The sequence below is a fragment of the Crocodylus siamensis genome, chromosome 12 (assembly GCF_052110815.1).
Source record: "Crocodylus siamensis isolate JL-2025a chromosome 12, ASM5211081v1, whole genome shotgun sequence".
Lineage (NCBI taxonomy): Eukaryota > Metazoa > Chordata > Crocodylia > Crocodylidae > Crocodylus > Crocodylus siamensis.
This window is the reverse complement of record NC_143406.1, coordinates 37,889,279-37,908,316: the sequence shown is the minus strand read 5'-3', so window position 1 is coordinate 37,908,316 and position 19,038 is coordinate 37,889,279. Positions and strand designations below refer to the sequence as shown.

At 43.8% G+C, this 19,038-nt stretch overlaps 1 protein-coding gene across 2 annotated transcripts; it reads left to right on the top strand.

Moving 5' to 3' along the window:
- Positions 1–77: 77 nt before the first annotated feature.
- CDR2 (cerebellar degeneration related protein 2) lies at positions 78–19,038 on the top strand. 2 transcript variants are annotated; one of them, XM_090023547.1, is made up of 6 exons: positions 309–325; positions 4,920–5,032; positions 8,402–9,121; positions 11,068–11,216; positions 11,481–11,645; positions 16,533–19,038. In XM_090023547.1, the coding sequence occupies exons 4-6, from the start codon at positions 11,101–11,103 to the stop codon at positions 17,398–17,400; spliced, it is 1,149 nt and encodes a 382-aa protein (XP_089879673.1). In that variant the 5' UTR covers positions 309–325; positions 4,920–5,032; positions 8,402–9,121; positions 11,068–11,100; the 3' UTR covers positions 17,401–19,038. The 2 variants fall into 2 exon arrangements, with proteins under 2 accessions (XP_089879672.1, XP_089879673.1); XM_090023546.1 differs by lacking the exon at positions 8,402–9,121 and having other exon boundaries at positions 78–325.

Genomic DNA, 19,038 nt, shown 5'->3' with positions numbered 1-19,038 from the left:
GATTCCGGCGCTTGATTGGCCCGCTTTCCCCTCGGTCTGCGAGCTGCGGCGAGCGATTGGCTGCGAGTCGCGGGGTGGGCGAGCCGGGTTTGAATCGCTCTCGGGAGGGAGGGCGGTTACCGCTGCCACGTTGCCGCCGCTGGCGGCCCTGCCCAGCTCGGGCTGCGCTCGGTAGCATCCGGAATCGCTCGGCAGCGTCCGGAGGCGGCTCTGAAGGGAGCGTTGGGGCTGCTGGGTCGGGGCGCGATGCTGGCCGACAGCTTGGTGGAGGAGTTCGAGCTCCGCGAGGATGAGCCGTGGTACGACCAGCACGACCTGCAGCAAGGTGAGGCCGCCGCTTCCCCCCCCGAGCAGCTGCCTCCTCCCGCACTTGCGAGGGCCGCCGGGGTGGAGGAGACCGGCTCTGCGCTTCCCCAGCCTGCTCTTGCCGCGCGGACCGCCCCGCCGTCCTGGGCATGAACAGAGCACCTGCGCTCCGGGGCTTTCTTCAGAAACTTCCATGCGGGGCATTAACTACGAGCCCGCCCCGGAGAAACACGCCGGGAAACAACCACGAGAAGCTGATGCTGCGGGACCGGGCATCTGGCGTTGAGCCTTCCCTTGTCCCCAGTGCTCGGGGCACTTGGAAGTATCCCCTCCTTACTTGACAATTTGGCAGAATAACGTCTGTGTATTGAATAGAAGCGCGTTATTTAGTTTCCGTTCTAATATGCCATTAGGTGTCACAGAGGCTGACCGGCATCAACACTGGGAATGGGAGAGGTTCAACCAAGTGTTGCCAACTCTCGTGATTTTTGGCATTGTTCTTCAAGTCCTCGTTCTGGGAACATGAAAAACGTAGCTCTTTCTTTTATTCATATTTATTTACTTATAAGAAAGGGCTGTTTTTTTCGCATTCCCAAAGCGTGGTCTTTAACAGCAATGCCAACAATCACGAGAGCAACTTTTTAAAAGATTAATTCTTACAACCTGAAAACCCGCCCAAACCATCTAATTTCAGAGTCTACAATCTTTGATTCTTATGCCCAAAAAGAAAACAAAATTTTGGCTGGGGTGTTATGACCCTGCACTTGTTCCTGCCCGGGGCAGGGGGTCGGACCTGATGATCTGTTTAGGTCCCTTCCAACCCTAACAACTATGAAAATTTAACTGGGGGAAACGGAATTTAATATCTAGTCCCTTTTTATTAAGAAAAAAGTATGGAAGTGACTTTTCTGTGTGCTGGGATGGTAAAAAGCAACTTCCTACATTGGTTATATGTTTTAGTGCCCTGCTGAAAAAAATTCATGCATGCTAAGAAAATGGCCACCGCTTCAACAAAGTGTTGACTAGATCACAACCTAAAATGAAAAATAAATGCACAATTCAGAGACTCTTCTAAGACTTGTTTAAAAGTAAGGCTCATGAACTAAATATTCACAAGGGCTAATCAGTGTATACCATATTGCTTAATAGTCTCTTATTGAAAGGAATGGGGACAACTTACTGCACAATTATCTTGCGTGGATTTTTAAAACATAGGAGCAGGACACTGGTGACATTATCTTGATGTTTGGTTGCCCAGTTATAATAACACCTTCAGCAAGGTTTGTGCAAGTGTCACAAAGAGATGATTGCTTAGGGAGAACAGGACTTCCAAGTCTGGAGTTTCCAGACATAACAGTTAAACCTAATGAGTCTAGACCGATCTGCCAAAATCTTGCTTGTGTATTGTACTTTCAGGGACAAGGTGTAAATTGACTAAACTTGTACTGGCCATTCATGACTGCTCAGGGACTATTCTCATGGTGAAAAGGGAACTTCTTAAATATCTGATTGAGCTATTAACCAGCATATTGCCAAAATGTATTCAAGATCACAAAATAAAATGGAATGCAGAAAGATAAGCTTCTGTACTACACTGACGGTTCAGATGGTCTTTCATTGTTTTTTATCCTTATTCAGCTGGTTAGCTATATTCTATTGTTTACTTGCACACTTGCTTTTATTGCACCTTGAACTCTGAAGGACTGTATCAGGCTGCATAGTTATGTCACCAGCCAAACTCTAAAACTCTGCAAGTGAGGTTAGGCCCATGAAAGCTCACGCTGTTTTTCTGGTTTAGTTTGTCTATAGGGTGTAAATCTACCCTGCCTTCTGCTTGACTTCAGACTAACATGGTTAACCTACCTCTCCAAATTCCCTTAGACGTTAACAAAAGCAGTGTCTGAATATGTCATGTTAAACGGATTTAAAAAATGAACACCCTTTAATTCATGCACTAGTAGCCTAACCATCTTTGAAAAAATTGAACACTTTCAGCTCTTCTTGAAACCAACACTTATCAGTGCCTTAATATAATTCAAATCAGCACATTGGAAAGCAGATTCTTTCTGCAGTACTTAATGCTCTGAGTTTTAGATGAGACCAAAGTTTCACTTTAAGACAAGGTTTGCTTTTTCATGTTTGTGTGATTGCCTATCATAAAGAAACCAATTTCTTCTCTGTCAAGAATACCAAATTTTTCACATAAGGAAAACATGAATGCTGCTTTGGAACTGTGCCAAAATAACAGACTACATTTAAGTCTGTAGCATGAGCATCTAAATAAAAGATGGAATAGTACTGTACTCCTTTTGTATTGCTTCATGGGCAAAGTGCTTTGTAAACATAAATATCACACGACCAATACTCAAGTTACACACTAACAGGAAATTACATGCACAGTTTCATTCCTTCCAGTTTTCTAAATACTTTCTTCTCAATTGGTTAGATCTTTTAAGCACATTTTAAATACTTGGTTTTGGCTCTTAAGTCATTTTACAAGTTATGTATGCAGTTGCTTGTCTTTAATAGAATCCAATGCTTGCTTGAAGCATTGAGCTTAAGTAAGCCTTGTTAAGCTTAGCAACATTTAAGGCAACACAAATAGCATGAGTTATTGAACGGCTTTAATAATGATGGCTGATGACCAGCTAAATTTAGTACCTTGTGTGGAATTAGAAAGTCTAAGTTGGATTGTAATTATGTAAAGGATTACAGAATCACTGAAGCTGTGGACAGCAATAGGTACTGCAGAGCGAGATGTGAAAAAACATGGTTTGGTTTAGGACTTCTTAGTAGACAGGCAAAAAGCTCATACTTGCTGCTTTCTGATACGACTAAGTAGGTAAGAGAACATGTAGCAACAAGAGGTCTTAGACAGAATTGGCAGAGTGGAAGACTTGTAGAAAGCCTAGGAAAGAAAATGGAGCTACATTTGCACTTAAGTAGATGCAAGACCAAAACTAAATGCATTTGCGGGGAGGGGGAGGAATACCAAAGCAAGAATGTTTAAGTCTCTTTCTTTACATTATGATGTACAGGATGCCTTTGTGCCTAAACGCAGCTAACTCACAGATAGCTTTTGTTGGGATAGAGGACAACTGATTTTCTTAAATAAACAGCCATTTAAATAATGTAAAAATGAGGAATTTGTTTCATGCTGCTGAAACCTTCAATGCAAGACCTCTTTTTCTCAGGTGTCTAAATCACATTGGAAGGAACACTACATTTTCCTTGGCTTGTCCTTCCTTGTATTCTGGGTAGCTGCCATTTGTGGGGATAATTCTATATATCTAAAAATTAGCAAGATTGTATTACCAGTGGGCATGCTTGAGACAACTTGGTCATGGTCTACGTGATGTGAAAGAGGTGGAAAATTTCAGAAGTTAAACAATGCGTCTCTTACACTCCATGCTTCTCTTGATATTAAATAACACCGTCTTTAGATGGTTTACTGTTCCAGCAATAACCTCAAGATTTAGTTTCCACTGTTGTGTTTTTAGTTTAGGACCAAAATATATGTAAAACCCTCACATGCTAATTATTGTTCACAAATCTTCCATAATGCAGATTCGTGAATGCCAAGCTCACCTTTCAAAGGAAGGTTTCTGATTCTAGACATGGTCCCTATAAAATGGCTTTGCCTTTCTCAACAACAGCTGTATTCATGAGAACTCTGAAGGTGGCTGAGGGGGATTGTGCTGAAAGAGAGCCTAAATATCTCTGAGAATAAATGACCTTTACAATAGCTTTGGGGAAGAAAAGAAACCAACTATTGTATTGCACTGATTATAAATCAAGATACCCTACATATCTGAGTGCACACTTTGCATCTGTGTGAGCTCAGTGTTTGTCAGTCTTCCTATTTCACCAGGGGAAAACTTGTAAAAAATATAGCTGCTTGATCCCCTGTAAGCTAGGTTGGTGGTGGTGGTTACAACTGAGGTGGGTAGCTTGAGAGATGAGGACATCTAGTCCCCCATCATTCCCCTCAGGCCTTGTCTAAACAGAACTTAAGAGGCTTTTTGAATTTGTCTCCTCCACCTTCCAGCTCCCCTCACCCCACATATGCCTGAGCCCCGACTAGTCAAAGATATGTCATTTTAAGGTGGTATCACCCTCTAGCTGACTGCAGGATCTGGGGTAAGAACCACTCAGAGCAGGTGATCTAGTTTATACAGTTCTCCCTTCTCATGATGGGAAAGATGGCTTTCATTCATAATAATCTGCAGGGAGGGAAAAATGAGAAGATGGAGGTAGCTCGGGGGGTGGGGGAAGAAGGACAGAGAAAAATCCTGGAAGATGAGTGAAAGGGAAAAGGGAGTGTGAAGGTAGGAGGAAGAGCCAAAGGAAAGGGTGAGGACGAAACATAAAAGAAGGGAGATTTTTTACATTTCAGATCAATTCCAAAATTTTCATTACAGCCCAAATGAATGCTGTATTCAGAGTTAGCATCTTTCACAAAGAATTTGTAGTGGAGTGAAATGTCTCAACAAAAACAGTTGTGATATAACCACAACACTTTCTCAAGGGCATAACTGAAACATGCTAAAATGTGATAATTTTCAGCACACACAATTGTACATAAACTGTATGACCCTTTTTGTGTCTTTTAGATCTACATCTTGCTGCTGAGCTTGGGAAGACATTACTAGATCGGAACACTGAGCTGGAAGAATCTTTACAACAAATGTATGCAACCAATCAAGAGCAACTACAGGAAATAGAGGTAAATATTTCAGGGTGTTATCAGTTCAAATACTTTTGCCAGATGCAAATTAAAACGATTTGGATACCAGGGAACTGTGGTATTGAGATTTTCAAAACTTCATCTCAAGAAGATACCATGCTACTTCTGGCAGCCAATTAAGGCTATTTTCAAATTCTGAAAACTTGAGACCTCATGTAGACGTCATCAAAACATACTTTTCTCTGATTAGCAAAAGGTTTGGAGCCAGACTTACACAAGTAAAAAAAAAAAAAAAAAAAATTATTTCCATCAAGAACAGATTTCTTGTGTAGAAACTACTTAGTTCAGTAATTTGTTTATTTGCTAAATCTTCCTGTACTTGTCACTTGAAGTGTGAAATTTGTCACTTCTGTTAAACATTTCAGTGGCTGTTATACAAGCTTAACTTGAGACATTCAGGATGGAGAAACTCTTAACAAATAAATCAAATTCTGAGATACTGATTTAAAAAAAGCTGGGGTAATTGAGCAGGTATATGTTTATCCCCTAGAAGGAAGAGCAAAGACACAAGATCAGGAATTCCAGACTGCAAGTAGTTTAGCTTTTTTCCCAGATTTGTCAAAACTTTTTATGGATTATCATGCACATATGTATCTCACTTTTCAATTAAAAGACTTCTAAGGATGATCTGATAAACAGTTTAGAAGCTATGGATATAAAAGAAGTTTAAAGCGGTTTGAAAGGCATCATTGTTTGAAATATAGTGCATAGCATGGCTGGTTTTTCCCATGAAACCTATGAGCATTAGAATTATGTTTTGCTTAAAGGGATTCCTTTACATGGTAGGGAGCAATGTGATGCGGTTATTGTTTAGTCTGAACAACAAGCATTAAAGTAAAACCAATTCAAAATAAACTTACTCTGTTTACAAAGTGCAGTCACTACTTCAGTCACCCATTGATAGAAGCTTTAAATTCTTTAGCTGGGGGAAAGGAGCTGTGCCTGGTATTTACTAAAGAAATCAGGTGACTGAAAAGTCTGTATGGTGCAAGTAGTATTTTCAAGCAGTAATCATTTTAAAGCAGTAACTAAACTGCTCTTGCAATTATAGAGAATGTTTAAATGTTCTTTGTACATCAATGGCAGACACCACAGCCTTAACACACACTTGCTACTGATATGCATATAAATGTAAACTAGTGCTGTGATTGAGAAAGGTATGACTTGGTAAATACCAGCCTATTCACAGATTTCAAGCCTTGTTTGTTTGTTCCTTTTTATGTAAAAATCATATCAACTGGGTCAAAAACCTGGGACTCCCATTCAATTTACTTTTTTTTCCTCCCACATTTAAGTTCTTGTAGATATTCTCTTAATAGTCTGGTCATTCTGTAGTATGAAACACAACAAAAAAATCAAAACAGTGGATTTGCAAATTACAGCAAAGAACCTATCTGTGTGTGTGTACACACGTTTCCCTCGCTTTACATGGGTTCTGTATGTGTGGATTTGTTTTTATGCAATGACCTTTTTTTATACCAAAAATTCATTATATGTGAGGTAAATTCATTCTTACGCGATCAGCGTGGTGGATGCCCACAGTTAGCTGCTCTGTGCGGTGTATTGTGGGAGTGACATGCACCAAAACATAGTCTCAAAATATAGTGAGGATCTGTGCTCCTTGCTCATTGTTTGCGACACGTGTTTCTGTAGTTGCCGTCCCTGTTATGATAGTACACTGTGCTTGTGTGCACTGTCTGCTGTTGGCAAGTACCAAAATTGTCTTGTAAAAGTGGTAGAAATGGGTCTGGGGGTCAGTACAGTGGAGGTATTGGAACATATCCCTATTTGTTACATTGTAAAGTGGGTTCCCTTTATGCAAATTCAAGTTATGCGCTGTTTTCCAGGAACGCATGTACAGCGTAAAGCAAGGGAAACATGTATGTAAAAAGCTGAAATGACTCCCTCAGGCATACATGGTTCACAAACAAGATTTATTACGAGAATCTAAAGTGTTAGACTGCTATACGAACATTACTAGGTCTCAAATTCTGACTTACTTCTACACTGTCCTTATTAGGGGAATGCTTACATTTTGCCAAATGGGTAAATGAAAGTTGTCCCTTCTACAGATGTTCCCTGGAACATAGAACTAACCCAGGGGTCGGCCACCCCCGGCACGTGTGCTGAGCATGGCACGCAAGCCCATTTTCCTCAGCACGCATTGGGGCTGGGGAGGCAGCAGCTGTTTGCAGCCTCCCAGCTGCAGTTAACCCCAGCTCTGGGTAGCTGTTGCCAGCTGGGAGCCCAGGCTGCTCCCAGCAGGCAGCTGGGATTCTGCAAGCCCTGTTGGGAGCAGCCTGGGCTCCGTGGCTGTCAGTAGCTACCTAGAGCTGGGGCCAGCTGCAGCCGGGAGGCTACAAACAGCTGCTGCCTCCCAACCCCTATGGGCACAGTGCCGGCACCTGCTGCCTTCTCTGGGCTGGAGGGCAGCAGCTGTTTGTAGCGTCCTGGCTGCAGCCGGCCCTGGGTCTGGGTAGCTGCTGATAGCCACAGAACCTGGGCTGCTCCCATGGAAGCCCTGCTGCAAGCAGCCCAGGTTCTGTGGCTATCAGTAGCTACTCAGAACCTGGGCCAACTGCAAACATCTGCTGCCTCTCTGTCCTGGCCCTGCCCCCAGCTGTCCCCAGCCCCAGGCTCTAGGGAGGCAGCACATACCAGCAGTGCTTCCTGTTGTGCTGCCCTTGCAGCTTCTGCAAAGCAGCATTGGAACCTGGGGGCAGGGGCTTTGGATAGGGGGCAAGGGGCATAAGCATGGTGCATCCTGCCATGTACCCCCAGCCCTCATTTTGTTTTTCTGGCCTGCCAACACTCTGGCAAAAAGACATTGCCTACCCCTGAATTAAGCAGACCATGGTTACATTTGCTTCATTGAGTTAAAAGAAAAAAAACTAGAAATGACTAATACAGATCAAATTCAGTTAGCTGCACATAACAGAATTTGTGCATCTTTAAAAATACTAGGAAGTGTGTATATATCCAAAAATGTTATGTTGTTGAAAGTTAGGCACATAATTTAAAGTTGCCTTGACAAATGACAATTCAGCTTTCTTGTGCATATGCACTAGGACATTAGTTAAAGATCAATCCTCAACTCATTGTCTTTGTACCAACTTTTGAATGTTGCTGCAGATTACAAATTTTGGGGGAAATTTCTAGGCATCAGTAGGCAAAACTAATTTTTAGTTTGTCAGATCTTCAGCAAAAGAATGAAATGGGGAACATGCAGACTGATACTTGGCTAGCAGTCAGTGATTTCAACAATCCAAAATTGTGCCAATGGAATTTGTTTGTATCTGGTGACATAACAATATTCCTAAACCTAGCTCTGTTCATCCTCCCATACAGTTTAAAGTGTTAGCACCTTGAAAGACTTCTGTGAGAGGAGAAGTGAGACCTGTGAGGACATACAAGAACTCCTGACATGGAATGGAAAACAGAGGAAAGACCAAGGCCCTCAAAGGAGGTCCTTGACATTGGAGATTAGAAGATGCACACAACCCCAGGATGGGGAGGGGAAAGTGCCCATGCCTGGAGAATCATTGCACAGAGTCCCTGAAATAAAGGGAGAAAACAGGATGGCAGGAGACACTTGTGGGAATAGACTAATGTGAAGAGTTGGTGGGTGGTGTGTGCAAACTACTTAGCCTAAAGATACAACAATGTGAGGTCCTTTAAATGATAACACACATGTTCATATTCCCTCCATTCTCCCCTCACAGGAAGCCTATCTAGTGATTTAAGATGAGATGAACGTGCAAGGTCCATATTTTTAATTGTACAGGCAGGTCTTAAATCTGACACGTGTAATGTGTAGGTGGGGCTTTACTTGCCACTGTAAAGAAATTTATGTTTATACTCTTAATTTTTTTTCAGAATATCAGTTCTTTTTATACAGTGAACTGGACTACCAAATGTTTTGCTGTTACTTTCTATAACTTGCTTTTAGTAGCTCTCTCTCCCTCTCATAGCTGCCAGCTTCTTGCAACAAAGCTTTAAGACTAACTGCAAGGGGAAATGTAGTGCACTCTGCTGCATGGAAAGGATGAAGGAAGTCAAGAAGTGCATGTAGGTCTGATCAAAGTTATTCCTTTGAAGGTTAAAACTAGCAAACGTTGACACCCTGAGGTACAGTTTGATTGTTGCTGCAGACCTTTGCACTGACACGTATACAATAACTAATCATGATAAATGTAATAAATACAGCAACGGTACATTAGAAGGAAAGCGAGAGGGACTGCCTGACCCTGTCTGAGTACTGGCAGCTCCTAAATCCAAATTTAGAAGCTGTATTACTCCCTTTTCATAATAATATGGTAGAGTACAAGCCTGCTAGACAGTTTTATCATCTGCAGACATATATTAAGTTGTTCTACTTGCTTTGCAACTGATGTAGATGCTGCTGTGAATTACAAAATTATTAAGAAGCCTATTTAACCTTTTAATGGTATTTGAGGGTGGGAACTCATCTGCAGTAGTATTTCAAGCTACCCTGGTAAAGGCAAAGTGAGGTGATCAAGCAGTTTTTGCTTTTCCTTCCTGTTTCCCATGTTGCTCTGATTTCACTCTACCTAAAGTACAGTCTCTTTGGATAGAGCAATAAGGACTTGTGGTAGAGGTGATATCTTTTATTAGACCAGCTAGATTTTTGCAAAAAAAAAAAAAATTCTTTAATTTCAAGCTTTTGAGCAATTAAAGACTTTTTTTTTTGCAAAAATCTAGTTGGTCTAATCAAAAAATATCACCTCTACCACGAGTCCCGATTGCTTTTTCCTCTAAACCAATATGACTACAACCTGGATCTGTTTGGATAGGTTTTCTTGATTTATAACAACTGAAGGCATCTCAATTCTATTTCTAATCTGTATGCTCTCACTCTTGTACTGCTAAAGAAACCATGAACAACTCCTATTCTGAAACCAGAGGACAAGGAAAGTTAATCTGAGGCTGCTGTATTGAGATTCTGTTGGCTAATCTATGTGCTATTCTTGTATAAATCCTGTCATACTTGCAAGCTGCAAAAAGCTCTAGCCAACAGCTATCCAGTTGATCTAGTAGTTATTATCTGTGTCCGCGGTCCTAGATTAACTTGTAATCCTTTCTTAGATTGCCTAAAATGTGAACTAACTTTGAATGAGGTAAAAGGTTAAGTAGAATAAATATTAGAAGCTGTTATAATTACTGGGCAGCTTACAAAGGTATTGGCTCTTATCTAGGAATCTTTCAGGCAGCTTAGATGTGGCTTGGTGACTGAACACTTGGCATCTAACTGTATGTAACACAACTCTAAAACTATTATATTCTAAATTTAGTGTTCATCTTTACATTTTGAATGCTAATTATCTTTGTCTTTAATTCCATGGTATTTCTGCTTCATAGGGTTTTTCATATTTGTATTCAGAGTCCCTGGAATTTTAAACACTTACGTGAATTTTAGAACACACTTAAATACTTTTCAGTGTTGAATAGCTCAAGATGTTTGTAATGCCAAGAGGCTTTAGAGATTGGCAGTTTAGTACTCTTACAGTGGAAAGCTTTATTTGGGCTTTCCAAAGATTCACAATAGAAAAATAATGTGACAGGATTTCATATAAAAATTAATCACTGGCATTATACACAGGGAGATATTCTAGTTATTGTAATTAAAGTCTGTCCCAACTGCTTGCCTACAGATCACTTGCAAAATATCAACTTTTTAGCTTAAGACTAAACTAAACTTTGCATTCTTACATTCTTAGCGCTGCTTCATGCTGAAAATGTATGATCCTGGTATTACAATTGTTTAAATTGCATAGTTACAATTGGAAGTTGTAACTTGCGTCACAACCTGTTTGTTCTCTCCATAAGATGGAATCCACTAAGCTTTTCTATCATCTCTCGATATACCTCTCTCTATTGTGACTGCAGAAGGAAAAAAATGGCAATACTTAGATAAATTTAAGTTTAGAAATTGAATGAGAAGCCGAAAAGGCCTTTAGCAGTATAAAGTGTAAAGCAGAGTAATTATCTTGCAGTACCTTACAAAGCAAGTGGAACTCTTACGTCAGATGAATGACCAGCATGCAAAGGTCTATGAACAACTGGATGTTACAGCAAGAGAACTGGAAGATGCAAATCAAAAACTAGTTGCTGATAGTAGATCCTCACAACAGAAGATACTGAGGTAATGTGGCTGTTTTTGTGTTTGGTGAGCTTTATTTGGTTTTTATAGTAAGGGAGTGGCAGGAAAGTATGAGTACATTACTTTGTTTGGGTGGCTGGGTTTGTCTACAATTGTCTAATATTTGAAGTAGTGGTTTTGTTTTGAAGATTACTTGGCAGTCAAGGATGTTTGAGAGAAATTGCAGCTTTAGTGTGTAGTGGTTTATCATGCCTATGACTTAGCATTTCCTGGCTTTAACAGTTTAATCTATTTGTTAATTTGTAGCCTGACTGAGACTATTGAAAGTCTGCAAACCCACATTGATGACCTCCAGAAACAAGTGGAAGAGTTGAAGAAATCTGGACGAGGCCGTTTGAACCATGACAGAGCTGAGCAGCCAAGATCCATGCATAGCTTCTCATGTTTGAAGGAGCTGTATGACCTTCGCCAGTAAGAGACCGTCACAGTGACATGTCACTTTACTATACCAGCAGGCATCTGAATCTTTCACTGACTTTGCTTGCAACAGAGCAGAAAATTTAGTCTCACTTAAGACAAATGGGTTAGACACAGAAACAGGTTCTACAAGTCTGCTTTATCCAGCGTTTCATTTTTTTTTATATAGGGGTGGCCATCTGGCAGCACGTGCATCATAAATAACATAGACAGCTGTGTGGCATGCAGCAAGTTGGGGAGGGGACAGGTAGTATCATGGCAGATGGGGCAGAGAGGAGAAAGCAGAGCAGGAGAGCACAGGACAAAGCAAAGCAGCAGCTGAGTCGGGGGAAGAGGATGAGAGTGGCACTCAAAAGGTTTGGGGCCAATTTGTGGCAAAAGGGTTGGTCCACACTAGTTTAAACTAATATTCTATGTATAACTTAAGTGCTTTTTAGTTTGCCTGCTCCCTCTGCTACTTTTAGGATTATTCCATGGAATATTCTATCAGATTTCATTCCTTCTATTTCAGTCTGCAGATACAATAGTTGTCTGCCTTGAACAAATAGAGTGAAATTTCATAGATTTCATAGACATCAGAGCTGGAAGGGACCTCGGGAGATCGAGTCCAGCCCCCTGCCCAAAGGGCAGGGAGTCAGCTGGGGTCATAGGATCCCAGCAAGATAAGCATCCAATTTACTCCTGAAGGTGTTAAATGTAGGTGCTTGAACCACCTCCGCTGGCAGACTGTTCCGGACCTTGGGGGCTCGGACAGTAAAGAAATTCTTCCTTATGTCCAGCCTGAAATGGTCTTGCAGGAGTTTATGACCGTTCGACCTAGTCATCCCTTGGGGCGCTCTGGTGAACAAACGTTGTTCCCCCAGATCCTGGTGGTCACCCTTGATAAACTTTATAGGTGGCCATCAGATCACCCCTGAGCCTACATTTTTCCAGGCTAAAGATTCCCATGCCTCTCAGCCTATCATTGTAAGATCCGTTTTCCTGACCTCTGATCATGCGCGTGGCTCTCCTCTGGACTCTCTCAAGCTTCTCCACATGCTTTTTGAATTGTGGACCCCAAAACTGGACGCAGTACTCCAGCTGCGGCCTCACCAAGGCCAAGTACAAGGGGAGAATGACGTCCCGGGATTTGCTCGAGAAGCATCTATGGATGCAAGCCAGCGTTTTGATCGCTTTACTAGCCGCAGCATCACATTGCAGGCTCATGTTCATCTTGTGGTCAATGATGATCCCCAAGTCTCTTTCTTCTGTAGTGCTATCCAACGTAGCACTGCCGAGCCTATAAGGATGCTGCAGGTTTTTCCTCCCAAGGAGGAGAACCTTGCATTTTTCAGTGTTAAACCATCAGGTTCTCGTCTGCTTATATGCTGAGCTTGTCCAGGTCAGCCTGGATCACCCACCTATCTTCTGGCGTGGATGCTTTGCCCCAAAGTTTGGTGTCATTGGCGAATTTGGCCAGTCCATTCCTGACTCCAATGTCCACATCATTAATGAAGATGTTGAACAGTATGGGTCCAGGGACAGAGCCTTGAGGGACCCCACTGGTTACAGGGCACCACGATGAGTGACTGCCATCAATTACAACCCTCTGGGTCCGACCACGGAGCCAATTTCCCAGCCAGCGGATCGTGGTGGAGCCAAGGCCACAACTGGCCAGTTTGGCCAAGAGGTGATCATGGGATACCAGATCAAAGGCTTTTTTGAAGTCAAGATATATGACATCAATCTCTTCTCCCTCGTCCATGTGATAGGTCACCTGGTTGTAGAAGGAAATGAGATTGGTCAAACAAGACCTACCCGCAACAAACCCGTGCTGGCTATCCCTTAGGATGTTAGCCTGGGCCAGTCCCTCAAGGATGGCCTCCTTAATAAACTTTTCTAAGATCTTCCCCAGGATAGAAGTCAGGCTAATGGGCCTGTAGTTAGCCGGATCCACTCTCCTCCCTTTCTTGAAGATAGGCACCACATTGGCCTTCTTCCAGTCTTCTGGCACTACACCAGAGCGCCAGGAGTTTTCAAAGACCCGTGCCAGGGGCTGGGCTATGACGCTCGCCAGCTCCTTGAGTACCCTGGGGTGCAGATTGTCAGGGCCGGCTGACCTGAAGGCATCCAGCTTCTCAAGGTGTTCCTTCACGAGGTCAGCATTTATGGAGGGTAGGGGATCCCCATCACCCGGATCTCCCTGTCCCGTAGCAGGCATGGGCGTCCCATGGGACTGATGAAAGACTGACGCAAAGTACCTATTTAATAGGTTGGCTTTTTCCTGGGCGTCAGTTGTCAGTTGCCCCATCTGGTTTAGCAGGGGTCCAGCGTTGCCCTTGCTTTTCCTCCGGCTCCCCACATATCTGAAAAAGGACTTTTTGTTGTCCTTGATGCTTGAAGCTAGTTGGAGTTCAGTTGCAGCCTTGGCTTTCCTGGTTTGCTCCCTGCAGGACCGGACCAGGGCAGAATAATCCTCCTTGGAGGTGAATCCCATCTTCCATCCTTTGTAGGCTTTCCTTTTTAACCGTAGGAGGTCCGCTAGGTCCCTGGAGAGCCAAGAGGGCTGCTCTGCCTTCTTGCTGCCTTTCCTCCATGTTGGGATAGATTTAGCTTGTGCACTGAGGATCGCTTCCTTGAGAAGCAACCACTCTTCTTGAACTCCCATCTCCCTGGGGTCATGGTCCCTAAGGGCCTGACCGACTAGCCTCTTGAGCTTGTCAAAGTCGGCTTTTCTGAAGTCAAGGACTTCTGTGTTGCTGACTGACTTGCCAGCTTTACGGCGGATGGTGAAGGTGATCAGCTCGTGGTCGCTGTCACCCAGCTTCCCATCAATCACTAGGTCACTGATTAGGTCGTCCCCCATAGCCAGTACCAGGTCAAGCAGCGCTTTGCCTCTCGTTGGCCCATAGACTTCTTGAGTCAGGTAGAGGTCATCCATGCACGAGAGAAAGCTTTGCGACCGCTCGGATTTTGCTGAGTGATCTTCCCAGGAGATGTCCGGGTAATTGAAGTCACCCATGACAACCAAGGTCCTGGAGCAAGTGGCCTCGGTCAGTTCCCGGGCAAACTCCTGGTCAAGCTCAGGACTTTGAGTGGGAGGTCTGTAGTAGACTCCCACTGTTGTGTCCTCTGTGCCGTATTCCCCACGAATTTTTACCCAGAGGGTCTCTAGCTGTCCATGCCGGTCGCCAACATCAGCTTGCAGGGACATGTAGCTTTCCTTCACATAGAGCTACACCCCCGCCCCTTTTGTCAACACGATCCCTCCTGTACAGGGTATAGCCCTCTATACCTGTGGTCCAGTCATGGGTGGAGTCCCACCAGGTCTCCGTTATCCCAATGACATCATATTTCTTTGCACTGAGCAGGAGGACGAGCTCGTCCTGCTTGTTGCCCAGGCTCCTGGCATTAGTGTACAGGCAGGCAAGTGTGTCCTTGGGGGCTCTTGCCTTGCCCACAGATTGTGCCAGGGGTGGGCTCCCTTAAGTGCCTTGGTCTGCTGGCTTTGCAAGGGTTACTCAGCGGGCCAGCAGTGGCAGTAGTCCCCCCAACCCCCAGTGGGCTTAGTTTAAAGCCTGGTGGAGCAGGTCAGCCAGCCTGGCTGAGAAGAGCCTCCTCCCCAGGGGGGGGAGGTGGAGGCCATCTCTTCCCAGCAGCTCGCTGCCTCTCTCTCCAAAGAGCAGGCTGTGGTCATGGAAGCCAAAGCCTTCCCGATGACAACAGCGCTGCAGTCTTTGGTTGACTGCGTGGATCCTCCTCTTCCTCCTCAGCCCATAGCCCGAGACTGGGAGGATCGATGAAAACACCACCTGAGCTCCCAGACCCCTAAGCCCTGCTCCCAAATCCCTGTAGCGCCTCATGACCTGGGTGGGGGTGCTCCAAGCCGTGTCATTGGTGCCCACATGAATCAGGAGCATGGGGTAGTGGTCTGTGGGCCGGAGGAGCTGCGGGATCCTCTCCGCAGTGTCTCGGATGTGGGCCCCCGGGAAGCAGCAGACTTCCCGGGCTAAGGGGTCGGGGCGGCAGATTGCCCCCTCAGTGCTCCGCAGGATGGAGTCTCCCACAACAAACACCTTACGCTTTGTCTTGGGGAGAGCGGGGACGGTAGCTGCGGTCGAGCCTGGGTTGCCTGCGGGAGCCGGCAACTGAGCAGGCTCTGCTGGGGCTGCAAGAGGTGCGAACCTGTTGCTAAGCTGTGGTGAGGGAGGGGCCTTGGTGCGGCGGGCCTTAGGGCCCTTGACCACCTTGGTCCATGCCCCTGACTGGGCAGAGCGGGAGGTCCCAGAGTCCTCCTTAGTCGCGGAGGGAGATGGTGCTCTACCCTGCGGCTCCCGGGGGAGAAGGGCCTGGCAGTAGGAGTCTATCTCCTGCTCACAGTCCCTGATGGCACGCAGTCTCTGGACTGTGGCCTGGAGCTCCTCCAGCTGGCGCGCCAGAGACCCCAGTTGGGAGCAGACCCTGCAAGGGGAGGTGGCCATGCTCCCGGGCCCCAGAGCCTGAAAAAGGGACAGGCAGCCCCCGCAGCCGAGAGCCAGGGGCTCCGTCTGGGTGGAGCCTGGGACCCTGGGCTGTGTCTGGGTGGCCGTGTCTGAGGTGCCCAATGGGGGGGCCACAGAGCCCGAGGGGACCCTCGGGGTGCAGCGCGTGTCCATCCGTGTCATGCCTCTGGTAGGCTGGCTATGGCTGGGGCTGACTACTCTGGCGGGGTCACAGGCAGGGTCTCGTGCCTTCCCACGCCCTCTTCTGCATAATAGGTTTTTAGGTTCATTGCTGAAAGTGTCTATTTCCTCCATCAGTTTATTGCACAGGATTAAAATTTATCCAGGGTAGTCTGTTTAAATTGGGTAGAAATATAAAACCATGGAGCCCTAACTTCTAATGTCTCTCTTGTTTCTGCAGGTATTTTGTTTATGATCATGTTTTTGCAGAAAAAATTGCCTCCATGGATAGTCAGTTAAGTCCCATGGAAGAAGAAAATGAGAACTTGAAAAAGGCAATGACCGTACTGCAGGCTCAACTTAACCTGGAAAAGGAAAAGAGAGTGACAATGGAAGAAGAGTATAGCCTTGTGATAAAGGAAAACTGTGACCTTGAACAGAAGCTGGTTGATATAGATTTATATCGGGCTCGGGCACAGGAGCTTGAAATGGAAGTTGCTGAAATGAAGCAGATACTTCAGTCTGAAAATGTACTGAATAGTGTAGAGAAACTGGTTCCAGAATCATTTTTTATCTCATTTAGAGAGCCTTTAGAAAGGGAACTCAGTCAGAGCCTTTTAGAGGGTATAACTCTGGCTGTCCCAGAACTTGACAAGGTAGCCCTAAAAAGAAGCAACAGTGAAACCTTTCTAAGCAGTGCTGCGAGCGGAGACATTCTAAGGGGCCATGAAGAAACCTGTATCAGGAGAGCAGAAGCTGTGAAGCAGCGAGGTATCTCTGTGCTTAATGAAGTTGATGCTCAGTATAATGCTCTAAGGGTAAAGTATGAGGAACTTCTGAAGAAATGTCAAATGGATGAAGATTCCTTGAAGCACAAGGCTGTACAGACATCAAAACAGTATTCAAAAGACACTAATTTGGAGAACTCCCAGTTTGATCTCTCAGTTAGTGATAGAGAGCCTGCAAATGTGGAACTGACAGGCTCCCCCACAAATGCTCTTCCTGAATATAAAGCTCTTTTCAAGGAGATTTTTAGCTGTATCAAGAAAACCAAGCAAGAAATAGATGAACACAGAGCTAAATATAAATCTCTGTCTTCTCAGCACTAACACTTTACACATTATCAGTGCTTATGATCCAATGATCAGTTATCTGTATTCCAGAAAGCAGGGCAGGGGGGTTTTAAAAGGGCCTTCAAGAGTTTTATACATACCTTGATATGTGTCATGTGTAGTTCCTGAAATTGACCCAGTGTTCAAAGTTGACTTGTAAATATATATGATGTTAACTGGTTAGTCCATTGTATTTGGTGTGCATAATACCCTTGCGTAGCAAAGGATTTAGTGTTAATTGGTAGTCATTAGCAGTTTTAAAGCAGGAAATGTAGCTTAATTTTCTTACTAGGTTTGCCCTCTTCTGAGCAGTCATTGACAATCTAGTTCACCCTGCCTAACTTGCTACAGAAGCCAGAGACCAAAGCAGCATTTACTGCATTGTTATACTTTTCTATTGGAAACCTAGAGGTAAGCTTTCCCTGGGGGTCACAAGTGAGAGGTTCTGGACTGGACGTAACCTTGTAGTTGTGTTTTTGGGGTGTGCTTTTCTTGACAAAAAAACCCCATACTGTTGTGGACAGTTGCTGTTTGAGTCTTGATACTGAAGTTAGCAGTCGAGATGCGTTTTCCCAAAGGAGTGAGAAATCTGGCACAGCAGCCAATTCTTCTCCTTGTTTAGGTTGGTACCAAGCTTTCACATGCACTAAACTCACAGATTACCACAAGAATGTTTATATTTAAGGGATTACACGTAAAGGTGGTTGGTTTTGTGTTTTTTGTTTTGTTTTGTTTTTTCTAGAGGGACAGTTTATTTTTTAGGGCACTTTTGTCTTAAGCTAAGATACTGTGAAGCATGCACACTGCCTAAGACCTTACTGTTCCTTTACAATTGTACACTCACTAAATCCATTTTTGTGTGGTTTTTTTAAACTATTTGATCAGATGGAATGTTGCAATTTTGTTTAATCTTTGTGATAACATTGGTTTATAGACCTCACTCTTCGACTTTCTAAGAGACAGGCTGGGTAAATTGTTAGACACTTGCCTGTTACCTCTGATATCACTTTAGCTTGAGCTTGTGTAAACCTGTATGTTAACAGCAGTAAAAAAAAAATACAACTTTTTTTAGAAGATCTGAATATAATCACTAAGAACCAGGGCCAAGAAACAGTTATCATCTTCTTATAACTTTTTCCTCTTTCCATTTGATAAATTACTTCAAAATAAGCTTTTTCAGCTTCTGAAAATACAGAATATGGATGAATGCTTCTAGAGCTGCATCAGGGAATTAGAAGAGGAAATGCAGAAAATGAGCTGAGGATTGGCAACTAGATAAATATTTTTTTATCATCTTTCAGCATGGGTTGAGTACTGTCAGCTGTTGGCATGCAGGTCAAATTTGTGATCATCTATCCACTTGAATTGCCTATGTAAACCAAACTATTGCAAGGTGTTGACACTAATTTTATAGCTTTAGAAGTTTTAATAGGAGCAGCACTTATAACTGTCTGCCTTTATACCACAGGTTGGTGGGGTTTTGTTTGTTTTTAAATATATATGTGTGTGTCCATTGGTTATGGTATTTAAATTTCCACAACCCTAAAAGCTTGTAAGTTTGTATTATAAACACCTATTTAAAAAATGTGGAACTTACAACTTTTTCTAAAATGCAAATAAATCCATCTTGGTGAA